Here is an 18,678-nt window from a genome sequence, read left to right as displayed (position 1 = left end):
TTGTAAGACATTAATGTCATTTAGTGGTAATATGTCCTGACCCATTCCCTGATGAGAACTAAAAGAACCAGGCCTCCATGTCACAGACTGAGGAACAAAAGAGATGAGAACCCAAAGTTGTGTACAATATTTACACCTTTGTACAGTTGGCGACCCTGATTAACAGCACAGATGGAAACTATACCTCCAGAGAGCTGCTCTGTTTACTGTACCCCCAATCACATTGCTTCATGAGCCCCAGGATGAACAACACTGCCTCACAATATTCACCTCAGTGACAAAATACTCCAGAAAAGGGTTCTAATGAAAAGCTTTATTTGCAGTTCCATAGTTTTACTTCAGCACTTGAAAGACGTCTCAAGGGTTGCAGGTGTGACCTCAATGGCATCTTCTTCCATCTGTCGAGGAGCAAGTACATTTAATGAATCCTTTAACAAACTGACCAGCATTTAGATTAAAGGAAGACTGGCTCCCTAAATCATTTATAGTATACGAGTCACCTAGAACTCAATTCATCACCAATAAGTCCAGATTTAAAGCAGCTCACCAGCTTGGAACCCCTACTTGCAAGGGAAGACGTATTCTGTCTCAGCCTGGTCACCTGTAACCGTAAGACAGGTTAGTCTCAGTAAATGAAAACAAGTTGACCAAATGTTCCTCAGAAGAGGGGAAAATAACATTTTGGGGAGGGTTAGTAGATCAACTTACTTGGCTGGTAGTAGTCATAGATCTTGACCACTGCTGGCTTTAGATTCTGTACTGGGAACTCCTGTATGATGTCCAGGGTGATGTGGAAAGGAAATAGTGATGTCAGCTGTTGGGAGAGAAACAAACATATGGGTCATTAAACGATCTAAGCAGAAGTTTCTGTATTTCAGCTTTGCTGACAGATACAGCAAAATAGATTATTTTTAAATGAAGCCCATTATAGAGCGCCATGTGAAACATTTCAAACTGAACGATGGTTTTCACCTCACCTCTGTCAAGTACAGTAACACATGGTCATCTTTGATATCAACACGATCCACTTGACTCGAACCCCTCAGCTGTGAAGACAAGTCATTGACATTGTACGGACAAAAAAACCTTGAGCCTTAAAAAAGGGACACCGATGAGGCAAGACCTCCATGGATAAAGGTCACACCACAACAACTCACCCTCCCCAAAGAGTCTGGATCTGGAGAAAACCCAGAGAGCATTTTCAAATCCACTATAATCATATTGGTGGTGAGCTCCTTTCCACGATATCTGAGAAAGACATGATTGACAAATGCTTGGATTGTTTTAGCCATAAAGACCAGGCTAAGCATTCCGACTGATCCAAGCAGAGGTACCAACTAGAACAGGGGTGTCAAACTCAAATACCCAGTGGGCCAAAATGTAAAACCTGAACAAAGTCGCGGGCCAACATTGAACAAATGAACCTTTTAATATGGACCCAAACAAGTTTTGCTTTAACATTGAATATGGAACAAGCATCGCTTATTACCATACAATATATAATTTAATAGTGGAGACATGCAAAATCGAATTTCAAATGAAAAAACACATCAATGGCATTCATTTATTAAATAAATAAAATTTAAATAAAAATCGTATGCCTCTTTTCTATTTGCAGCCTTCTGATTTAAATACCAAAATAAACTTTTTCCAGATGCGTCGCAGCTCTCATCCACAGCGAGGGAGAACGCAACGAAATATTTTCCCTTTTCCATCAGCTGGTCATACAGATTGGTGGCAAGATCACATGTGCGATCAGCTACTGTGTTCCTGCTCAGGCTCACGTTTGAAAATGCTTGCTTTTTCTCTGGGCATACGAGGTCACAAACTTTCATCATGCACTTTTTCACGAACTCTCCCTCATTAAAGGGCCGGGCTGATTTTGCGATCTCTGCTGCCACTATATAACTAGCCTTTACAGCAGCCTCACTTTGTGATGTGGCTTTTTTGAACATAATCTGTTGTGAAACCAAACTTCTTTTCATCTCCTCTACTTTCTGGCTCCTTTGAGTCATGTCCATGTCCTTGTATTTGTCATGGTGTTTCGTTTCATAGTGTCGTCTAATGTTGTACTCCTTACTTACAGCCACGTTGACTCTACAAACAAGACAAACAGGTTTGTCTTTTACATATGTAAACAGATATTCTGCCTCCCACTTGTCCAGAAAGCTCCTGTTTTCTGCCTTTCTTTTCGCCATTTTTGGGAAGGGATAGCGCGCTGACAGTTGTAGCGTCTATGTTGCTATGACTACTGTCACAGAGGAGAGGGCGTTTCTGAGTCCTGTCCTGATTGGCGCGCGAAAACAACAGCAGAGCATTATGGGATTCGTAGTATTAGCGGTGAATGCGCTGTATAATACCGGCGGGCCAGCTCTAGTAGTAATTTGGTATTGTCTCGCGGGCCAAATATAATTACCCCACGGGCCAAATTTGGCCCGCGGGCCAGAGTTTGACACCCATGAACTAGAAGGTCAATAACCTATAAACGGGTATAACGAAACTAATTCATTTGGGTCAAATCCATTCTGTAAGACACGCGCCAAGATAACACCGGCAAACGAGGTGAATACAAGACAGGTCCTTCATTCTTACCGAGACTCGAGCTTCAGCGTGACTCTGGGTCTCAAAGACTTGCTGTTGCAGTCCACCTCTGGAGTCACCTGGATACTGAGCGTTGTGCTTCTGGTAGGAGTAGGGACGTTGTAGCGGACAACCACCTGGGATAGAGAAGAGGAAGTCAGGGAAACCATCCTGTCCAAATACAAACGTTTTATGAGCCAGAAGAAACATCTTCCCTGTCATGTGTATTACAGTGCATCTTGCGCCACAGGACTGGGAGGAGAGATGTGTATTCACTGACCTGCACTGAGGCACAAGCACTGCCCTTCACTTCAACGCTGTACTTCCCTTCTGTGTCCTGCAGCGCCCTCTCCTGGTACAGAAGCTTGTTGTTTTGGTTGACATGGAAGAGGCACCGTTCCCCACTGGGAGACCGTACCGTCACTGTGCTGGCTCCGCCTCTACTGAACACCCTGGTGGAGTAGAGAGCCAGGGCCTGGAGGGCCACCACGGTGTCCTACACATACAGACCACAGGACAATCAGTTCAAAATTAAAGACACCATTTTGAAGGGTTGATTATTTTCCTCACATTGAACAGTTGCTAAAGTGACTAAATCCCAATTCCATTCATTATGATGGTTTCTAGGCTCTGTACCAGTGGAAGTGAGCCTCACCAGGTTGGACATGAAGAACACATGACCTGTGGTCTGATACAAGTCAAAGTTACAATGTTTGGGAAGTATACCTGGGTGGAGGAGAAGCCTCCGTAGGCGTTCTGCTGCCTCACCAGCCACCTGACGATGCGGGAGGCGTAGCCCAGGTCAGAGGTAGACCGAGAAGAGGCACTGAGGGACGCCAGCAGAACGTAGGAGCTGATCTCCACCTCCAGGGAGGGTAAGGTCTCCGAGGAGGACTGGGACCAGTGCAGGAGACCCCCTGAGGGTTGAGGAGCACACACACACACACACGCCAGAATAAGAACTAGCTTATTCATCCCAATACAAAGTTCTGACCTCCCCAATTCATTTCCTGCCAAATACAATTTTAATGAGCAAGTTCAAACAATATTATTTTTCTTAACAATAATTTAAAATTAATAATTTTATTGGGCCTATCTGGAGCGCCAGATGGTCTGAGTGTTTGCACTTTTGGGACTACTCCATTATCCAGGCATGCTCAATCAAGGAAAGACTGCGCTAACAGATCTCGGACCAGGATATAGCTCACCCTCTTGAAATGAGATGGTGTCGAGGTGCTGCAGAAGCCGGGCCCGTGTCTCCATGTCACCTGCCAGGGTGAAGGTGTAGGCCAGCAGAGCAGTAGCGTAGGTGTTGGACAAATCACTGGTGGAGTTCTTCAGGCAAGACAAGCTGTGGTCCACAACAGGATCCTAGAGCACAGAATGACAGCAGCACATTAAGATAAGCCAGCCTGGTCCCAGATCAGTTTGGACTGGGTTCCATTCAACTTGCTGTTCTGGGGCCTCAGGCAGTTCAAATTGTTAATTAGGGAACACTTTTTGCTGAGGAACGGGATTGTTTTTCCTTGTAAATCTTGTGCATTTTATTACGTTGCATTTGTAAAGGGTATAATTTGTGTATATGCAGAGGTCCCATGCTAAAGAGGGATGGGACTCTTAAAATAAAGCTGAAAAATCAGACAACACGAACAGATCTGGGACCAGACTAGAGAGATTCAAGCTGGAGCCTAATATCAGTAGTAACAGATCTACACCATTCAGATCTGCTTACGTAACGCCCATTCTATGTTATGTCATAGGCTACTTGCAGAGAAATGACTTCACTACATCGTAGAAGCTGTAAATGACAGTTGATGTAAGACTGATGTCATACAGGAGGCTAAATGAGTTGCCTGTAATGACGTTGTGAGAAACGGTTCCATGGAGTGAAGCTACTTACCGACACGGACATGTTGAGCTCCAGCATTGAAGCAGTGATGTAAGCAGTCAGTGTGACTTCATCCGTCACTCCACCCTAGAAAACAATGTCACACTAACTGCATCTAGCCTGTTGAAATCAAACTATGTCTGGTCTGACGAAACAACCAGTTTATTAGCAATATAAAATACCTTCATTCTGTTGTTCAAGAGCTTCCCTAAAGCTCTGAAACAGCCATGTTTGCCTTGTTGACGTTCCAACCAAGTCTTGGATTGCTCCATCGTTGCCGGGTCAACATAGATGAAAGACTGGGCTTTGCCAAAGGATCTCAAGACAAAAGCAGTCAGCCTGAAGAAAGAAATGGATTCATTTAAAAGCCCCGACATAATATCGTCACGCTCCAAGTCATGACATCACACGGCAACTGTCCAATCCATCGTCTCCATGCCAGAGATGCCATTTGATTGGTCAATGCTTCATTGAAGCCACCAGTAGGTGAAAAACAAGCCAAGTACTCACCAGGTGTTCCCCAAGCCTTGTCCAAACGTGCTGTACGCACCATCAGCATTCTTGTAGTTCAGCTGCCGTTGGTAACCTGTCGGTGGGGTTTTAGCATGAACAGTGACCAAGCGGTTGTTCCATTCCCAGAGTTGTGCCCCAATATATCAGGGCTCTCCACCCCTGTTCATGGAGAGCTACCCTCCAACCAAGTTGTAATTAACCCCATTCAGCCAGCTAATTATTAGAAGGGGAGCTAGATTAGGGTTGGAGTGAAACCCTACAGGACAGTAACAGGGTTGGAGAGTCCTGCCCTATATAAGGAATAGGGTGCTATGAGACAGTGTCTATATTCTACCATCAAATGACTTCAGTAGGAAACCATGTGTTGGGTCAGTGATGTTATGTTAAGACATTGATATCATCCGTTATGCAGCTCCATCGTTACCATGACAGCAGGGTACACCGTGGAGAAACACTTTAAAAATGGAAAACTAAATCCTCTAATTGGACAAATTCAGCCCAGTTTGTGGATTTGGTGTCTAATCAAGACAGATTTTAAAGGGACTCTCCTACCACTAGTGAGGAACTTGGTAGCCTTGTCTAGGATGGCTGGCGTGAGCTGCTTTGTGTTCCTCAGGTACTCCAGGATGTAGATATTGGGGGAGAGCAGGGCCATGTTCTGCTCCCCACACCCATACGGCATCTGCAACAGTCCATCCAGGTTGTTGAGGGCCCGACCCAGGATGTCCCCTACAGAGAAACAAGGGACTTCTGTTACAGACTGTCCTCTTCAGCAAACAGCAGCGTCACAGGCGAAGGGTTGTCTTCCCACCACTACACAGGGGTGTATTTTACCCAGAACTGAGAGGGAAATCCTAGCAGAACCATCCACCACGTTCTGGGGGAGTTGCAGTTCCACCTCCTCCGTCAGAGCTTCTCCTGTGGACACAAAGATGAGTTGAATGAAGACGATCACGTCAACATTCAACGTTGATTCATTACTGACCAGTAGGACACAGCAACCAGTTGTAGGTGTGGCTCTTCTCTGTTCCCTCAGCCTGGAGGAAGAGAGGGATTCATTTCAGAGGCAGTTACACTAGACAGTATCTGTGCAACCTAACGTTAGTTCTCCCACAGCAGTAGACTACATACCTTCACCAGCAGGCTCCGTGTGACCGTGTCAACGCGTCCTCTCTCCGGTACGTTCGCAACCCCGTTGTCACACGCAGTGTGGGACTGGACAGCCGCCGCACTAACGGACACGTTCAAAACCCCTACACACAGTACAGCGCAGGTTACACACCATCCAATACGGTGACAGTACACAACTCAGGTTGACATCCATTCTGCCGTTTGAACAGTTGAACGAAGACTAACCCAGGACAGAGGGGGCCATTGTCCAACTGAAGGTCTTTCGTCCATTGGCACACAAGCACGAGGAGTCCCGGACATCACGCAAGGGTGTGAGAGTGTAGTCAGAGGAAAGAGCTGGAGTCACAGAAACCTGCCAAAGAGGAACGCGTCGTAAGATAACACGGTACGACAAAAACAATACAACTCAAGAAACCATCCCGGTGCAGTGTCGTACCACGATGCACTTGGAGAGGTAGTTAAACACAGTGGCCTTCAGCTCAAAGTGCTCTCCCCGGATGACTGAGTAGGGCAGGGTGAGCTCCAGGAAGAAGGGCTGGAAGACCGTGAGCTCCACCAGAGGAGCCAGACCGAAGCCACTGGGGGCCAGGCAGAAGACCTCAGTCTCCCAGGTGGTGATGGTGTCTGGGACTGTCAGGGGGACATCTGCTGATCCAGACTCCCTGGAATACAGAGGTCAGAGTTCAAACAGAAAGCCACCAAGTGTCCAATAGAGAAGGACTAATTTCAACACCGTTTGTTGTTACAAATCCATTTAAGCTTTATCTAACCAGGGACACCCATTGAGGTCAAAGGGTCTTTCCTAAGAGAAAGCTGGCCTACAGTTTACAGAGGTTCAGGGTCCTAATCTACACCACTACTGTTTGGATATGAGGCAAGAGCTAAGAGGGCTTTCACCAGAGGTCAGCCTCACTGTGCAGAGCACTTACCCAACTTCCACAAGGTCCCAAATCCATGTCTCAGGGAAGAATGTACGGACCGTCTGTATGGGTGGCGGAGGTGGAGCGGCAAGTCCACCAGCCACAGCCATTTCAAGTCTAGGACCTGCTGATCCAGGCCTAGCCATATGGCTGTAAGCTACTAACACAAAACATGGCCATTATTGTCAAGTTAAAATGGACTGAATGCTGTGCTTATTCTAACAAAAAGGTCATCCATAACCCAAGATTCATTAGACTTGGCAATGAGAATAAGGGTTGGTAAGGACATCTCACCATAGGAGCGATAGTACTGGTTCCCCTGGTAACTGAGGCAGGAAGGTACTCTTATATCCAGGTTAGTCGCTAGCTTCAGTCCCAGCGTCTAGAAAGAGCAGAAACAATTTATTAATAAATTCTATTAAGTTTAACAGTGTAAGATGAACACATTGTAACAGAATGGGGACTGATTCTTCCCAGAAAGAAAAGAGGCTTCAAGTTGACAAAACAGGGCAGAAATATTTACCTGAAAAACTGCATAAGGATCATTTGTCATCTCAGACGGTCCATATGGGTGTGGTATTATGAATCTCCTTGGTCTAACACGTAAACATGCTACTGGATCTTCAAGCTCGTAGGGAATATAGGTCGTCTCCTTGACCGGTAACAAATCAAATATCTGGAAAGGGACAACGGGGAGGTGTGAAATTACCTTGTTCATTGGGGACCAAACAGAACAGACTGAAACGACTACTTGGGGAAAAACTCCATTTTGTTTTCCATTGCTAAACGTTTAGAACGTTGTCCCATCAACCCAGAACATCAATAAGGAGGTGCTTTCCAGTTACTGAGAGTCAATAGAAAGTGGGCCTCAAGCCAGAGAATGAGTCCCATCACATTTGATAAATGCTCCCCAGTGAACAGATCCACTCCATGTCTGCTGTAGTCACTGGTTGTATTCCCAGCACCACCAAAACAGTAGGTATGCTGGTACCACTGTAGTTCACTTCAGTGAGCTCCGTTACCTTGTCAGCATCCAGCCTCTTCCCTGGCTCCATGATGCCAACACTCTGGTCCACAGCACCGAGGCCACAGAGGGAACCGGGCTGGGCAGAGAGATGCAGGGTGTTCGCCTCCCCTGGGACAGCGTTGGAGGGAGAGAACTCCACCAACACCTGGCACACACATCAGATACCATTACTCCAGGTATGATACAGTCTGGAAATACTGGACACCTTTCAGAAAATCAGTCACTGGGGATATGAGACTCCTGCACACACCTTGTTCCTGAAGCATTTCTCAGTGGGGAAGTTCATGCTGTGGGCGATGACAGTCTCACTGGGTAGCATACTGTACACCAGGAGCTGAACCACCGGCGCCATCTCTGGAACCACTGCCAACGTCAAGGTGACGTCACCCTCAGCTACTGCAACGCAAGAGCAGGTCACTGTCATCGAGCACCTTCCAGAACGTTCAGAATCACATCATGAAACTCACTCACCAGGACTGTCCTGCTGCACAGTAACATTGATGTGTCCATGCTGAACTATGACCCCTCTGGATAAGGCCTGGAGGGAAAGGGAACAGTTCTCAGCAACAGAGAGGAGACGTTGCAACCTGGACTCACTCCAATTAGTATGATATGTTACGCATGTATTCATTTGTGGATGTCCATCATCCATTTTATATAGGTTGCGAATTTTCTGAATATATATATTCAACAAAGTCCAATTTGTAACATGAGCTAGGTTGGGTTACAGTGGTTGATTAGGAGTATTGGTGTAGTAAAGGAACATCCTTTGAAAGTGTGGCAGGGGCAATGTCTGAAATGATCCTGGACTAAAGGAGCGCAACTAGGAAATATGGTGCTTTTTGAGAGGCACCGTGGGTTTGCAGGTTGTTCCTGGTTCTACTCACCAGGTAGAGGACAGCCACAGAGCCCTTTGGGACAGTCTCCCCTACGATGGCATAGCGGATGGTGATTGACACCGCCTGCCCACATGCCAGTGGTTTCTCCACCTTCTGAATAGCCAGGGAGCTGGACGGTTTACTGTCAGGGGCAGCGGGCTGGATCAGTGAGAGTAGGTGTTGCCCTCTGTTGAAATAGGGGACCCTGTATCCTGGGAACTCTGCTTGTGGGGTGTCGCTCACCTGGAAAGGAACAAAAGGGAGAGTCTAACTGAAGGCCCAATCCTAAATCACCCCCTAGACCGTGTCCTATATACAGTGGGGATCTGAGAGGATGACAGGAAGCAATATGGTAACAGATCCAACTTACTTCCCCCTAGCCCATCCTGGTCATAGCATGTTAGGGTCATGACCTTAGGGCAGCGTTTCCCCTACTGTCCTGGGGACCCCAAGCGGTCTGATTCAAATAATCAAATCTTAAGGAAGAGTTCATTATTTGACTTCAGCTGTGTGGGCAAGAAACTAAACATGCACCCCTTACGGTCTCCAGGACACTGGCATGGAGTATAAAGTCTGTCAAACCTAGAAGGAATCATACTTACTACGAGGTTAATATTCTCTTTGGGCAGACTGGTTGTGTTGACGGAGAACCTGGCAATACCACGACTGTCCGTGGTTAGGTTCTGTAGTCGTAGATATGAGGACCAGCCTTTCTCCTCAAACAGGTAGACTAACATGTCAGAGATGGGTGTGTTGTTAAAGCGAACAGCATTTATCTGAGGAAAAGGTGTTGTATGAATGAAGTGACACTACATACGTCATCATTACCTACCACATACTGCTAGTTCAGGAAGCAGGACAAACTAGCTTCCACAATGCAACAGGAACACCATTTGGACTTACCTTGCCTTCGATAATTGATCCATGCTCATAGATTTGGGGCGTGTCAACAAATGTGAATTCACCAATCACATAGGAGAGCTCAATGCGTTTTTCCTCTGACAGTGTCACACCTGTCAAATGAAAACAGGATGGTATATTTCACAATTACCAGTACCAACACCATGCAGAAACTGAACTGCAGTGCAGCTTAAACAGAAAATTAAAACCAGAAAACAGCATTATATAAAACCCTGCTGCAGCACCAACGGTCATAAAGCTCTTTCTTCCCAACGCAGAGGAACCCAAACTCAGTCCTGGACCCCCCCCCCCCCTGGGTGCACCTTGTAGTTTCCTGCACTACAGCTGATTCTAATCAAAACTACACTATGAGACGGTTATTTCAGTCAGCTGTGTAGCGCTCGGGCAGAAACCAAAACCCAGGGGGAACCCCAGGACAGTTAGGGAAACCCTGATCTAATGAAACAGGCAATAGTTACGTCGCCATCAGCTGAAGTGAAATGAAGGGTTTGTATTGAGGAAACGACATGATGCATCTCATAAAGGACTCGCCTGTCCCCTCCTCCTGTACTTCTGCATGGAAACTATACACGTCTCCCAGCAATTTCTCTCCTGCATTCTTTGTGAAAATGGCCATGTTGAAGACATAAGAAGCACAGCCAGTATGGTCCATCTAGGAAAAGCAAGCAGAACCACACAAATAGATTTAAATCCCATTCAAAATGTAATATGTTGGTAAAAACAGCACTACTAGTTTTAGGAAAGCATACAAACCTCTATTGACTCTTTGTGGCATGGAGGTGTGTAATCAGGAACTCCTTGTGGATTTCGCTCATCGATTGTTATTGGTATCACTGCATTGTCCACCAAGAGTCGGCACAACTTGACCCCTGCTTTACCAGGTACAGGCTGCCTATACGTGTATCTGATTTCAATTCACAACAAGACAAGTGTCAACTTCCTACATCCAATTATCATATTAAAAACACGAGACCTAAAGGCTTATGCATTCCCGCAGGCTTGAAGTCACGCATTTAACACGGTCAATGAATCTGGACCTGTATTCATAGAGCCTCAGAACGGGATCAGTTTTAACTACAGATCATAATGAACAAGGTCACATGTCAGGGTGGGACCTGATCCTAGAACAGCACTGCTCATGTAAAATGCCACCGTACATAATCTCAGGGATTGTAGCAGTATTTTAAGACATTGCGCAGTAGCATGTCATTAATGTAGACCACATGCATATTTAAGGATTTTATATTTAAATAAGTGTATTTGAGCATCCTCAAATGCATAACAATTTCCAAGTGTATTATCAAATTAAGCTACAGTACTAGCACAGGCTGCTGCCTACAGACTTGAAATACTGGTCACTAATAATGCTTACATACCTTGCATTACTCATCTCGTATGTATATACTGTATTCTATACCTCTGACATTGACCATCTATTCTTAATTCCATTCCTTAGATGTGTGTATTAGGCATATGTGAAATTGTTACATATTGCTGCACCCGCAACATGTACTAAACACGTGTTGTAACCAATAAAATGTCATTTACTTGTATTTTCAAAGAGCCAAATCCTTAATTTGAACTGTGAAGGTAAATTAAATACTTCCAATAGTATTTCAACCCAGGTCTGCCTCAGCGTAATGAGATTATTAATGACATGTGTAACTCCACTACATCACCTTGTAACTAGAGTACATTGCAATTCACCAATAGTGTTTACTCACTTTGCACACACTTTCACTTCATACTCTTCCTGAACAACGCTGATCTTGTCCGTGAGGTTCATTTGGATCTCAAACTTGGGCAAAACTACAGATAAAAAGAACAGCAGTCAACTCCAGAATGTTCCAGGGTTGTGATGCATTGATTCAACATTACCAAGCATGAAAGAGAAACTCCACCTACCATACTGTTCTACCTTGAAGTTGTGGTAGATTTTCTCTTCACCAATCCACACTACAATGGTATAGGATCCTACAGGTGCTTCAGAGTTCAGGGGGTGAGAAAGCTGCAGAATGCTGCCACTGGATGTAGTGTTGACCCACTGTCCAATCCGGTTGTGATTAACATCCTGTTGGGTCATAGGAAGGGGAATGTTCAGCAGGACACAACGATGTGGAAAGTTCACAACAGTATACAGGACAAGGAGTCAGTTCTATCTGCAACATTCATCTACTGAAGGGGGCCCAGATCACAATGCTGATAGGAAGTATTTAGCTAACTCCTACAGTAGGTGGATATGAGGACCTAGCTAGCTGGGGGAGTCATAATGCTGCATTCTTTACACTAACAAGGATCTTACCTCAAGTTCCACAATGTTGTACTGTGAAGGGCAAAGACAAGAGATGGAGTTGTTAATGAAACCAATGCCAAAACAGAGGCGCATAGCTGTCTACAACTATAGGAACTAGACAGGTGATTGGCTTGGTCGCTTAACGTAAACATCACATGTAGCATTTGCAATTCAATCTCAGGAAGAGATGATCCCATTCATTCCAGTCTGACCTATATGAATGGAAGCCCCATGTCCTGGCTGGTTGAGTGCTGTACATAATACCAGACTGCTATGTCCATCACAGTATTGTGACACTTCTGCATCTTGGTTTGAAATAGTAGAGACTGACTTAAAATACTATTGTCAATCGTATATTTTCAACTCACCAGCTGATTGACGGGGCTAAAATGGGTATCCAAGGTGACGACTCTAAAATGCACTGTAAAAAGCCAATGACAAGACGAACAATAAGAATATTAGAAGCATCATTTCAGACAACTTCCTCATAATCCCAAGGTTCCCAGATTACCATCATCTTTCACCCGGTATTTCTACCGTTTCCCTCTACAATCCTCATAAGCCACGCATGACTCGTTAGAACAGACTGGGGAAGAGCATTGCCAGCAATGATAGTGTTCTTTTCTACACAATTATTGCCTGATGCATTTCACAAATCTTCCTTCAGATTTCAGTCTGACAGTACTTCATTGTAATACTGTTACAGCCTCAAATAAACAAAGGGAACATGGTGGGGTCGTGGAAAACTGTTGATATCAAAATGGGGTCAGGGGCCCAAAAAGGTCAAAGCACCGGAATAAACCATTACAGAACACGCCAACACCCAATTGTCCTGTTTCTTAGCAACCAGACTACCGGCTGTAACATTACCCGTTTGTCCTGGGTTGTAGATTGGTTTGTCCGTTTGGATGAACGTCATGGGGCTGTAGGGTTTGATCATGACCCTTCTCTCCTCTGTGGATAGAAATGTTTCCCCTCGAACCTCCACCTTAAAGTTCTGCACTTTGTCGCTCTTCACGTGAGGGGCCTGTCAGGGACGGAAACAGGGCAACACCGGTGAACTAACGGACCGATAACAAAGGACATTAAAAATGTGGTGCCGTGTGGCCCAGCTGGTAAGAGCGTGCCACTAGCAACTTCAAGGTAGAGCGTTTAACTCCTGCAGGGATCACATTATGCACTCAGCGTAATGTAAGTCTCGATAGTATATACAAGCATTCAATCAAAACCTGGTACAAATTGGAGCCTGAATCACAGAAAAGTTCTGGTAGGCCACCACTGACATTTCCCATAAAATAAGCTGGCATTGCATCACAGCTGAGCAGTACACTCTTATTGGAATGGCTCTAGATGTCCACCAGTGCTGGGCTGACCTGAAACTGGAAACAGCGGTGAAACTCTTGGTCAGAACTCTGGTGGAGAAGTCTCTTGTTCTGCCCGTCGGCCATCAGAGATACGGTCATGACCAGGGTCTCGTTGGGCTGCAGAAGGCTGGCACAAAGCTTGGCCTCTGAGCCTGCCTGGATCACTGCAGGAATGGCTACCATGTAAACCCTACAGAGAACACACCCGGCAACAGGACAATCACTACCCAATGACAGGATACCTCTAAACACAAAGCCAGGTGAAATACACAGGGGGATAAAGATCTGCAGAAAGAGTAGATGGAAAAATTGCTCTAAAAGAACATTAAACCCAGAGGAGAGAAGCAAGTCTGATCACTAAATTCTAACTTGTGAGTGCAGATTGACTTACGGTCTTAGAGTCTCTTGACAGACACAAAGCCAGTGAATGCAGGCAAAGAGTATCCATCTCCAAACCTGAAGCCCAGGAAGAACCATGACTAAAGGAGAAGAATAAACCACCGTTATGACCCAGTATTCCTACATGGAAGACCTGCCTACTGCACTGTACACAGGTTGTGTCTAGATGGGATACAGATTGTCAATTGAATTCACCTATAAGGTTAGAACTTACACAGCAGGTTAGGAGAATTAGGTTAAGGGTTGGCTAATAAAATACAATTCTACAGGGAAGGGGGTGAGAGACCAAACAATTGAATTTAAAATGCTTTCCTGGGAACTGCAAACCATATCAGAAGCATCTACCCAAGCAACACCAAACAGGCACCAACCTGGTCTCAGACCATGTCCTATCATTTTGTACGCAAAACTGAAACACTCTAGTATGATATCACATTTTATATGTATTACATTTGTGAATATCCATCATCCATTTCATATGATATGTTAAAAATGTACATTTTACAAATTCCAATTTGTTGTGGCCAACATGAGCTAGGTAGCTAACATTATCTAGGCTAAACATTAGGAGTAAAGTTAATTAGCAGGTTGGCTAACCTTAACCCTTTCAGCTAAGTAGATGAAGTTGCTTATTACCCAAAATGTTATACGTCAGTTTTATTGCCTTGAGTAGCTGTCAGTCTCCTGTAAAAATACCAAACTTACCATTTCATACAGATTTCAGTCTGGCAGATATACTTTTACTATGTTACGTATAGTCCATGAGACCAGGCTGCAGACACAGGTCGGTAAAATGGCTCAATTGCATGTAGGTTAGTGTTTAACGGCTAGACCGAGTTACAATATATCGGGCTACAAACTGGGCGCCAAACACAGATTGCAAAAGTGTGTCTAGCGTGCACTAGGAGAAAGTATTCTGTTGCTAAGACCAGATGCAAGTTTTTTTATTTAAATTGTTGTTTTGGCTATATGATTGCAACACAAGTTGCTATAGCACCTGTGACCTAGCGATACTCACCGCAGCGGGTTGTTTGTGGACTCAGTCGAACGTAAATCTCCCCGTCGGTCATGTCCCTATAAATATCCTTAGTTGCGGACTTTTTTCTAATTACTAAGCGCTCGCACCTGCTGGATATTCAGGGAGTTCGATTAGACTGAACGGCCATTTCAAATGCGCGATCATATTGTCAACAAGGCAGCATGGTGCGTACAGTAATTCAGGAACATAGGTCTACAACATGTTTTCTATCCGTCAAATGTTTGCATTTTCAAACATTGGGAAGGCAGCTGAAGCACATATGGGTTTTTTATCAAGACCAAACACTTTTAGGCCTATGCATATGGAAACTTCGAATCCTAAATCATTACTCCGCGTACTTTTGTACACTGCTGCAATTCGCTGTTTGTTTGTTACCTATGCGTAGTCACTTCGCCCCCACCTACATGATGATTACCCCAACTAGCCTGTGGACTCGGTACCGGTGCCCCCTGTATATAGCCTCGTTATTGTGTTACTTTTTATTTTAGTCTACTTGGTCAATATTTTCTTCTTCTTGAACTGCACTGTTGGTTAAGGGCTTGTAAGTCAGCATTTCACGATAAAGTCTACACTTGTTGTATTCGGCGCATGTGACAAATACAATTTGATTTGATTTGACCTACATCACTTTGTTTTGATCCGGCTTTGAAAGTGGCACCTGGCTCAGGCTCCAGGGACATCCCGGACACTCCTCCCACCGGGGTAACGCAGGACAGATAATAGAATCCCCTCCTATCACAGCTGTTAAACTCTGTAACTGTTTTAAAGTCACCATTGGCCTCATGGTAAAATCCCTGAGCAGCTTCCTTCCTCTCTGGCAACTGAGTTGGGAATGACGCCTGTATCGTTGCAGTGACTGGGTGTATCGACACACCATCCAAAGTGTAATTCATAACTTCACCATGTTGAGATATTCAATATCTGCTTTTTATTTTTACCCATCTACCAACCCATCTGCTCTACTTTGTGAGGCATTGGAAAACCTCCCTAGTTTTTGAGGTTGAATCTGTGTTTGGAAATTCACTGCTCGACTGCGGCAACTTACAGATAATTCTATGTGTGGGGTACAGAGATGAGGTAGTCATTACTGCACACAGTGAGTACATGCAACTTATGTGACTTGTTCAGCACATTTATTTAGGCTTGCGATAACAAAGAGGTTGAATACTTATTGACAAGACATTTCAGTGTTTTATTTGTAAAAAAAAATACATAAATAAAAAACAATTCCACTTTGACATTATGGGGTATTGTGGGTAGGCCAGTGACCAAACAAATCAGTGTAATCCATTTTAAATTCAGGCTGTACCATGTGGAGAAAGTCACGGGGTGTGAATACCGATGAATAAAAACCTTGACATGTCTTCTCTCCCACCCCCTCCCCTCCTCCAGACCAAGGTGAAGTACCTGAAGCAGACGTCAGTGATGCTCCAGAGGGAGTTTAGAGGGAACATCCCGAAAGTTCAGTTCGGTTGTCATCTGAGACATTCTCATCAATGATAGGATGACAAACGGTACAGTGGAAAGTCTACACATTGTTTTCAGATTCACATGGAATTGTTGTGCAATTTAAATGTTTGAATATCAAATTATTTGTGAGGGGATGAAATGTGATTTTAGCTTTTCAAATGTGGGAATTGGGTTTTCATGAGTGAATTAGGCCCGACTCAGTGGCCCGCCCACGTGAAGAGACATTGGTTATAAACTATGAAACACGCCCTCCTCTCCCTTCCTATATAAAGCCTTGAAGACAATATAACTTCCTGTTCGGGGTACATTAGGATGACGATCCGATGTCAGAAGGGTTCAGATAACTACAGAACGAAACAACCTCGGCATTAGCTTTGGTTGCGAATGGTATGAACGTTGAACTCTTACTCGCTACAGAAAAGTGATACCTCCGAGCCGTTGAGTTAGCAGCGGCCGCTGTAAACGTGGGCTCGGAGAGGACAGACAGAGTATCCGTCTACCACACAATGACGATACTACAACGTTTCCCGTTCACCACCAGAGACACTCTTCAAAGGACTCTGTTGGGCAACACGGCCTTCCATCTACCACCAACCTACTGAAGTGCAGCTCAGAGTAAAGATTTATTGCATTTTCCTTTTCCAAATGGGCGGTAATTTAGAATGTATAAGATTCTGTATTTACGATAGAGTAGCTGCCTACGGCCCGATAGACATCGCTTCTCCCTATGTTCTTCAGTCTTCCCGCTCAAACCCAGCCCCTTTCTTTTGGGTAACCAGCTGTCATATGTTCCGTCCGCTAGGGACGTTTTCCTTTATGACAATTTGTAATCAAGGTATGATTCATTCTGTGTGATGAGTTAGGCATTTAGTAAATAAATAATTAAACCCAATTTTGTATTGCTGATTCAACTTGTTAGCCAGGGTTCGTGAAGATAACGAAGAATTTACAACTTTCAGATGAGACTGAAATAAGGTGACGATTAATATTGACGGAAAATATTACTAGGTCTTTAAGAGTTTATGCAGAAGATAACTGCGCTATAATTATTATTTTGTGGTGCCCCGACTTTCTAGGGAATTACATGATTAGCTCAATCAGGTAATATTAATTACAGAGAAAGGATTTTATAGAATAGCATGTCATCACTTAATCCGGCATAGCCAGACACGACACTGTCAATCCTCGCAGCACAGCTGCCCCTCCACCCATCAAGCCTCCCCAGCCAAGAGGCCTAAAGCTGGGTCACCTCGCTCACCACACTCCTCCAATACCTCCAGGGTCAAGTTGGAGCATGGTTCTCTTGGTTTGGGGTTACCACCTTCCTCAGCCACACCGGTCAAAGAGGAACCTCTGGCTACCACCCTCTCCCCTCTGCTGCCCAGAGAAAGTCCAAAGCCAAAACCTTTTCTACATGACAGTAGAGGGTAGAATCCATAGAGACCTTGTCCCAATTCTCCTTCCTCCCAAAGTGTACACGTGTCACTTCCCTTGACTGATGTGAAATGACTGGTACTAGAGATATGGTGGTAACTCCTACTAGCCCAGTGGTATTAACTTCCTTAGCAGGGAGACCATTTTTGGACAGAATTTCTGTGCACTATTTATTTTGCTAGAATTTCTCACAACACCCAAAACGAATAACCTTCAAATCATTACATTAAAAAGAAACCAATCAATGTTCTCAATAAAATTATTTTTCAAATGATGTCAAACATGTATATTGTCCCATACAATAATGTTAATGTTGTTCCCAAAACAAAGCGACCTGACAATTTTGTTAATTTATCCTTTAACTAGGCAAGTCAGTTAAGAACAAATTCTTATTTACAATGACAGCCTAGGAACAGTGGGTTAACTGCCTTGTTCAGGGGCAGAACGACAGATTCTTGTCAGCTCAGGGATTCGATCTAGCAACCTTTGTTACTGGCCCAACACCCTAACCACTAGACTACCTACAATACCACTGATAATCCTTGCAGATATACCAGAGTGACTAAGACGTGTCGGGGTCAGAGGTCCATTTGGAATTAACAATGTGAGTAAAGCTCAGTGCCACAAGTGATTGAGTTCCCCCAGGAGACTACAGGGTGGTTTGGTGACCACTGCCTGGCAGATCTATTGTTGCGTACTGTCCAATCAAGAGGGCTCGTTAAATCTTCTGAACCAAAACATCTGGTATTGTACCGCCATCTAAAGTAGAGCGATGGCTTAGTTTGACAACCCAGAACACCTCCTTTCTTTCCCATTGTCAG

General features: G+C 44.6%; 1 protein-coding gene across 1 annotated transcript; it reads right to left on the bottom strand.

Moving 5' to 3' along the window:
- Positions 1-298: 298 nt before the first annotated feature.
- On the bottom strand, positions 299-15,089 carry LOC139568179 (alpha-2-macroglobulin-like). Its single transcript, XM_071389916.1, has 37 exons — positions 14,933-15,089; positions 13,907-13,994; positions 13,525-13,705; positions 13,022-13,178; positions 12,520-12,572; positions 12,161-12,181; positions 11,764-11,929; positions 11,583-11,667; positions 10,612-10,762; positions 10,390-10,510; positions 9,841-9,950; positions 9,540-9,713; positions 8,947-9,180; positions 8,531-8,597; positions 8,310-8,455; positions 8,055-8,204; positions 7,556-7,708; positions 7,327-7,414; positions 7,042-7,192; positions 6,549-6,774; positions 6,338-6,464; positions 6,113-6,234; positions 5,967-6,018; positions 5,816-5,899; positions 5,534-5,710; positions 4,979-5,054; positions 4,651-4,807; positions 4,481-4,555; positions 3,789-3,951; positions 3,307-3,497; positions 2,861-3,076; positions 2,593-2,717; positions 1,158-1,248; positions 978-1,046; positions 709-814; positions 548-601; positions 299-398 (listed from the first exon to the last, which is right to left on the bottom strand). The coding sequence occupies exons 1-36, from the start codon at positions 14,982-14,984 to the stop codon at positions 561-563; spliced, it is 4,446 nt and encodes a 1,481-aa protein (XP_071246017.1). The 5' UTR covers positions 14,985-15,089; the 3' UTR covers positions 299-398; positions 548-560.
- Positions 15,090-18,678: the final 3,589 nt, after the last annotated feature.

Source organism: Salvelinus alpinus, chromosome 2, assembly GCF_045679555.1.
Source record: "Salvelinus alpinus chromosome 2, SLU_Salpinus.1, whole genome shotgun sequence".
In the NCBI taxonomy this organism is placed as follows: Eukaryota; Metazoa; Chordata; class Actinopteri; order Salmoniformes; family Salmonidae; genus Salvelinus; species Salvelinus alpinus.
The sequence above is the reverse complement of the archived record's forward strand: the minus strand, read 5'-3'. Positions and strand labels throughout refer to the sequence as shown.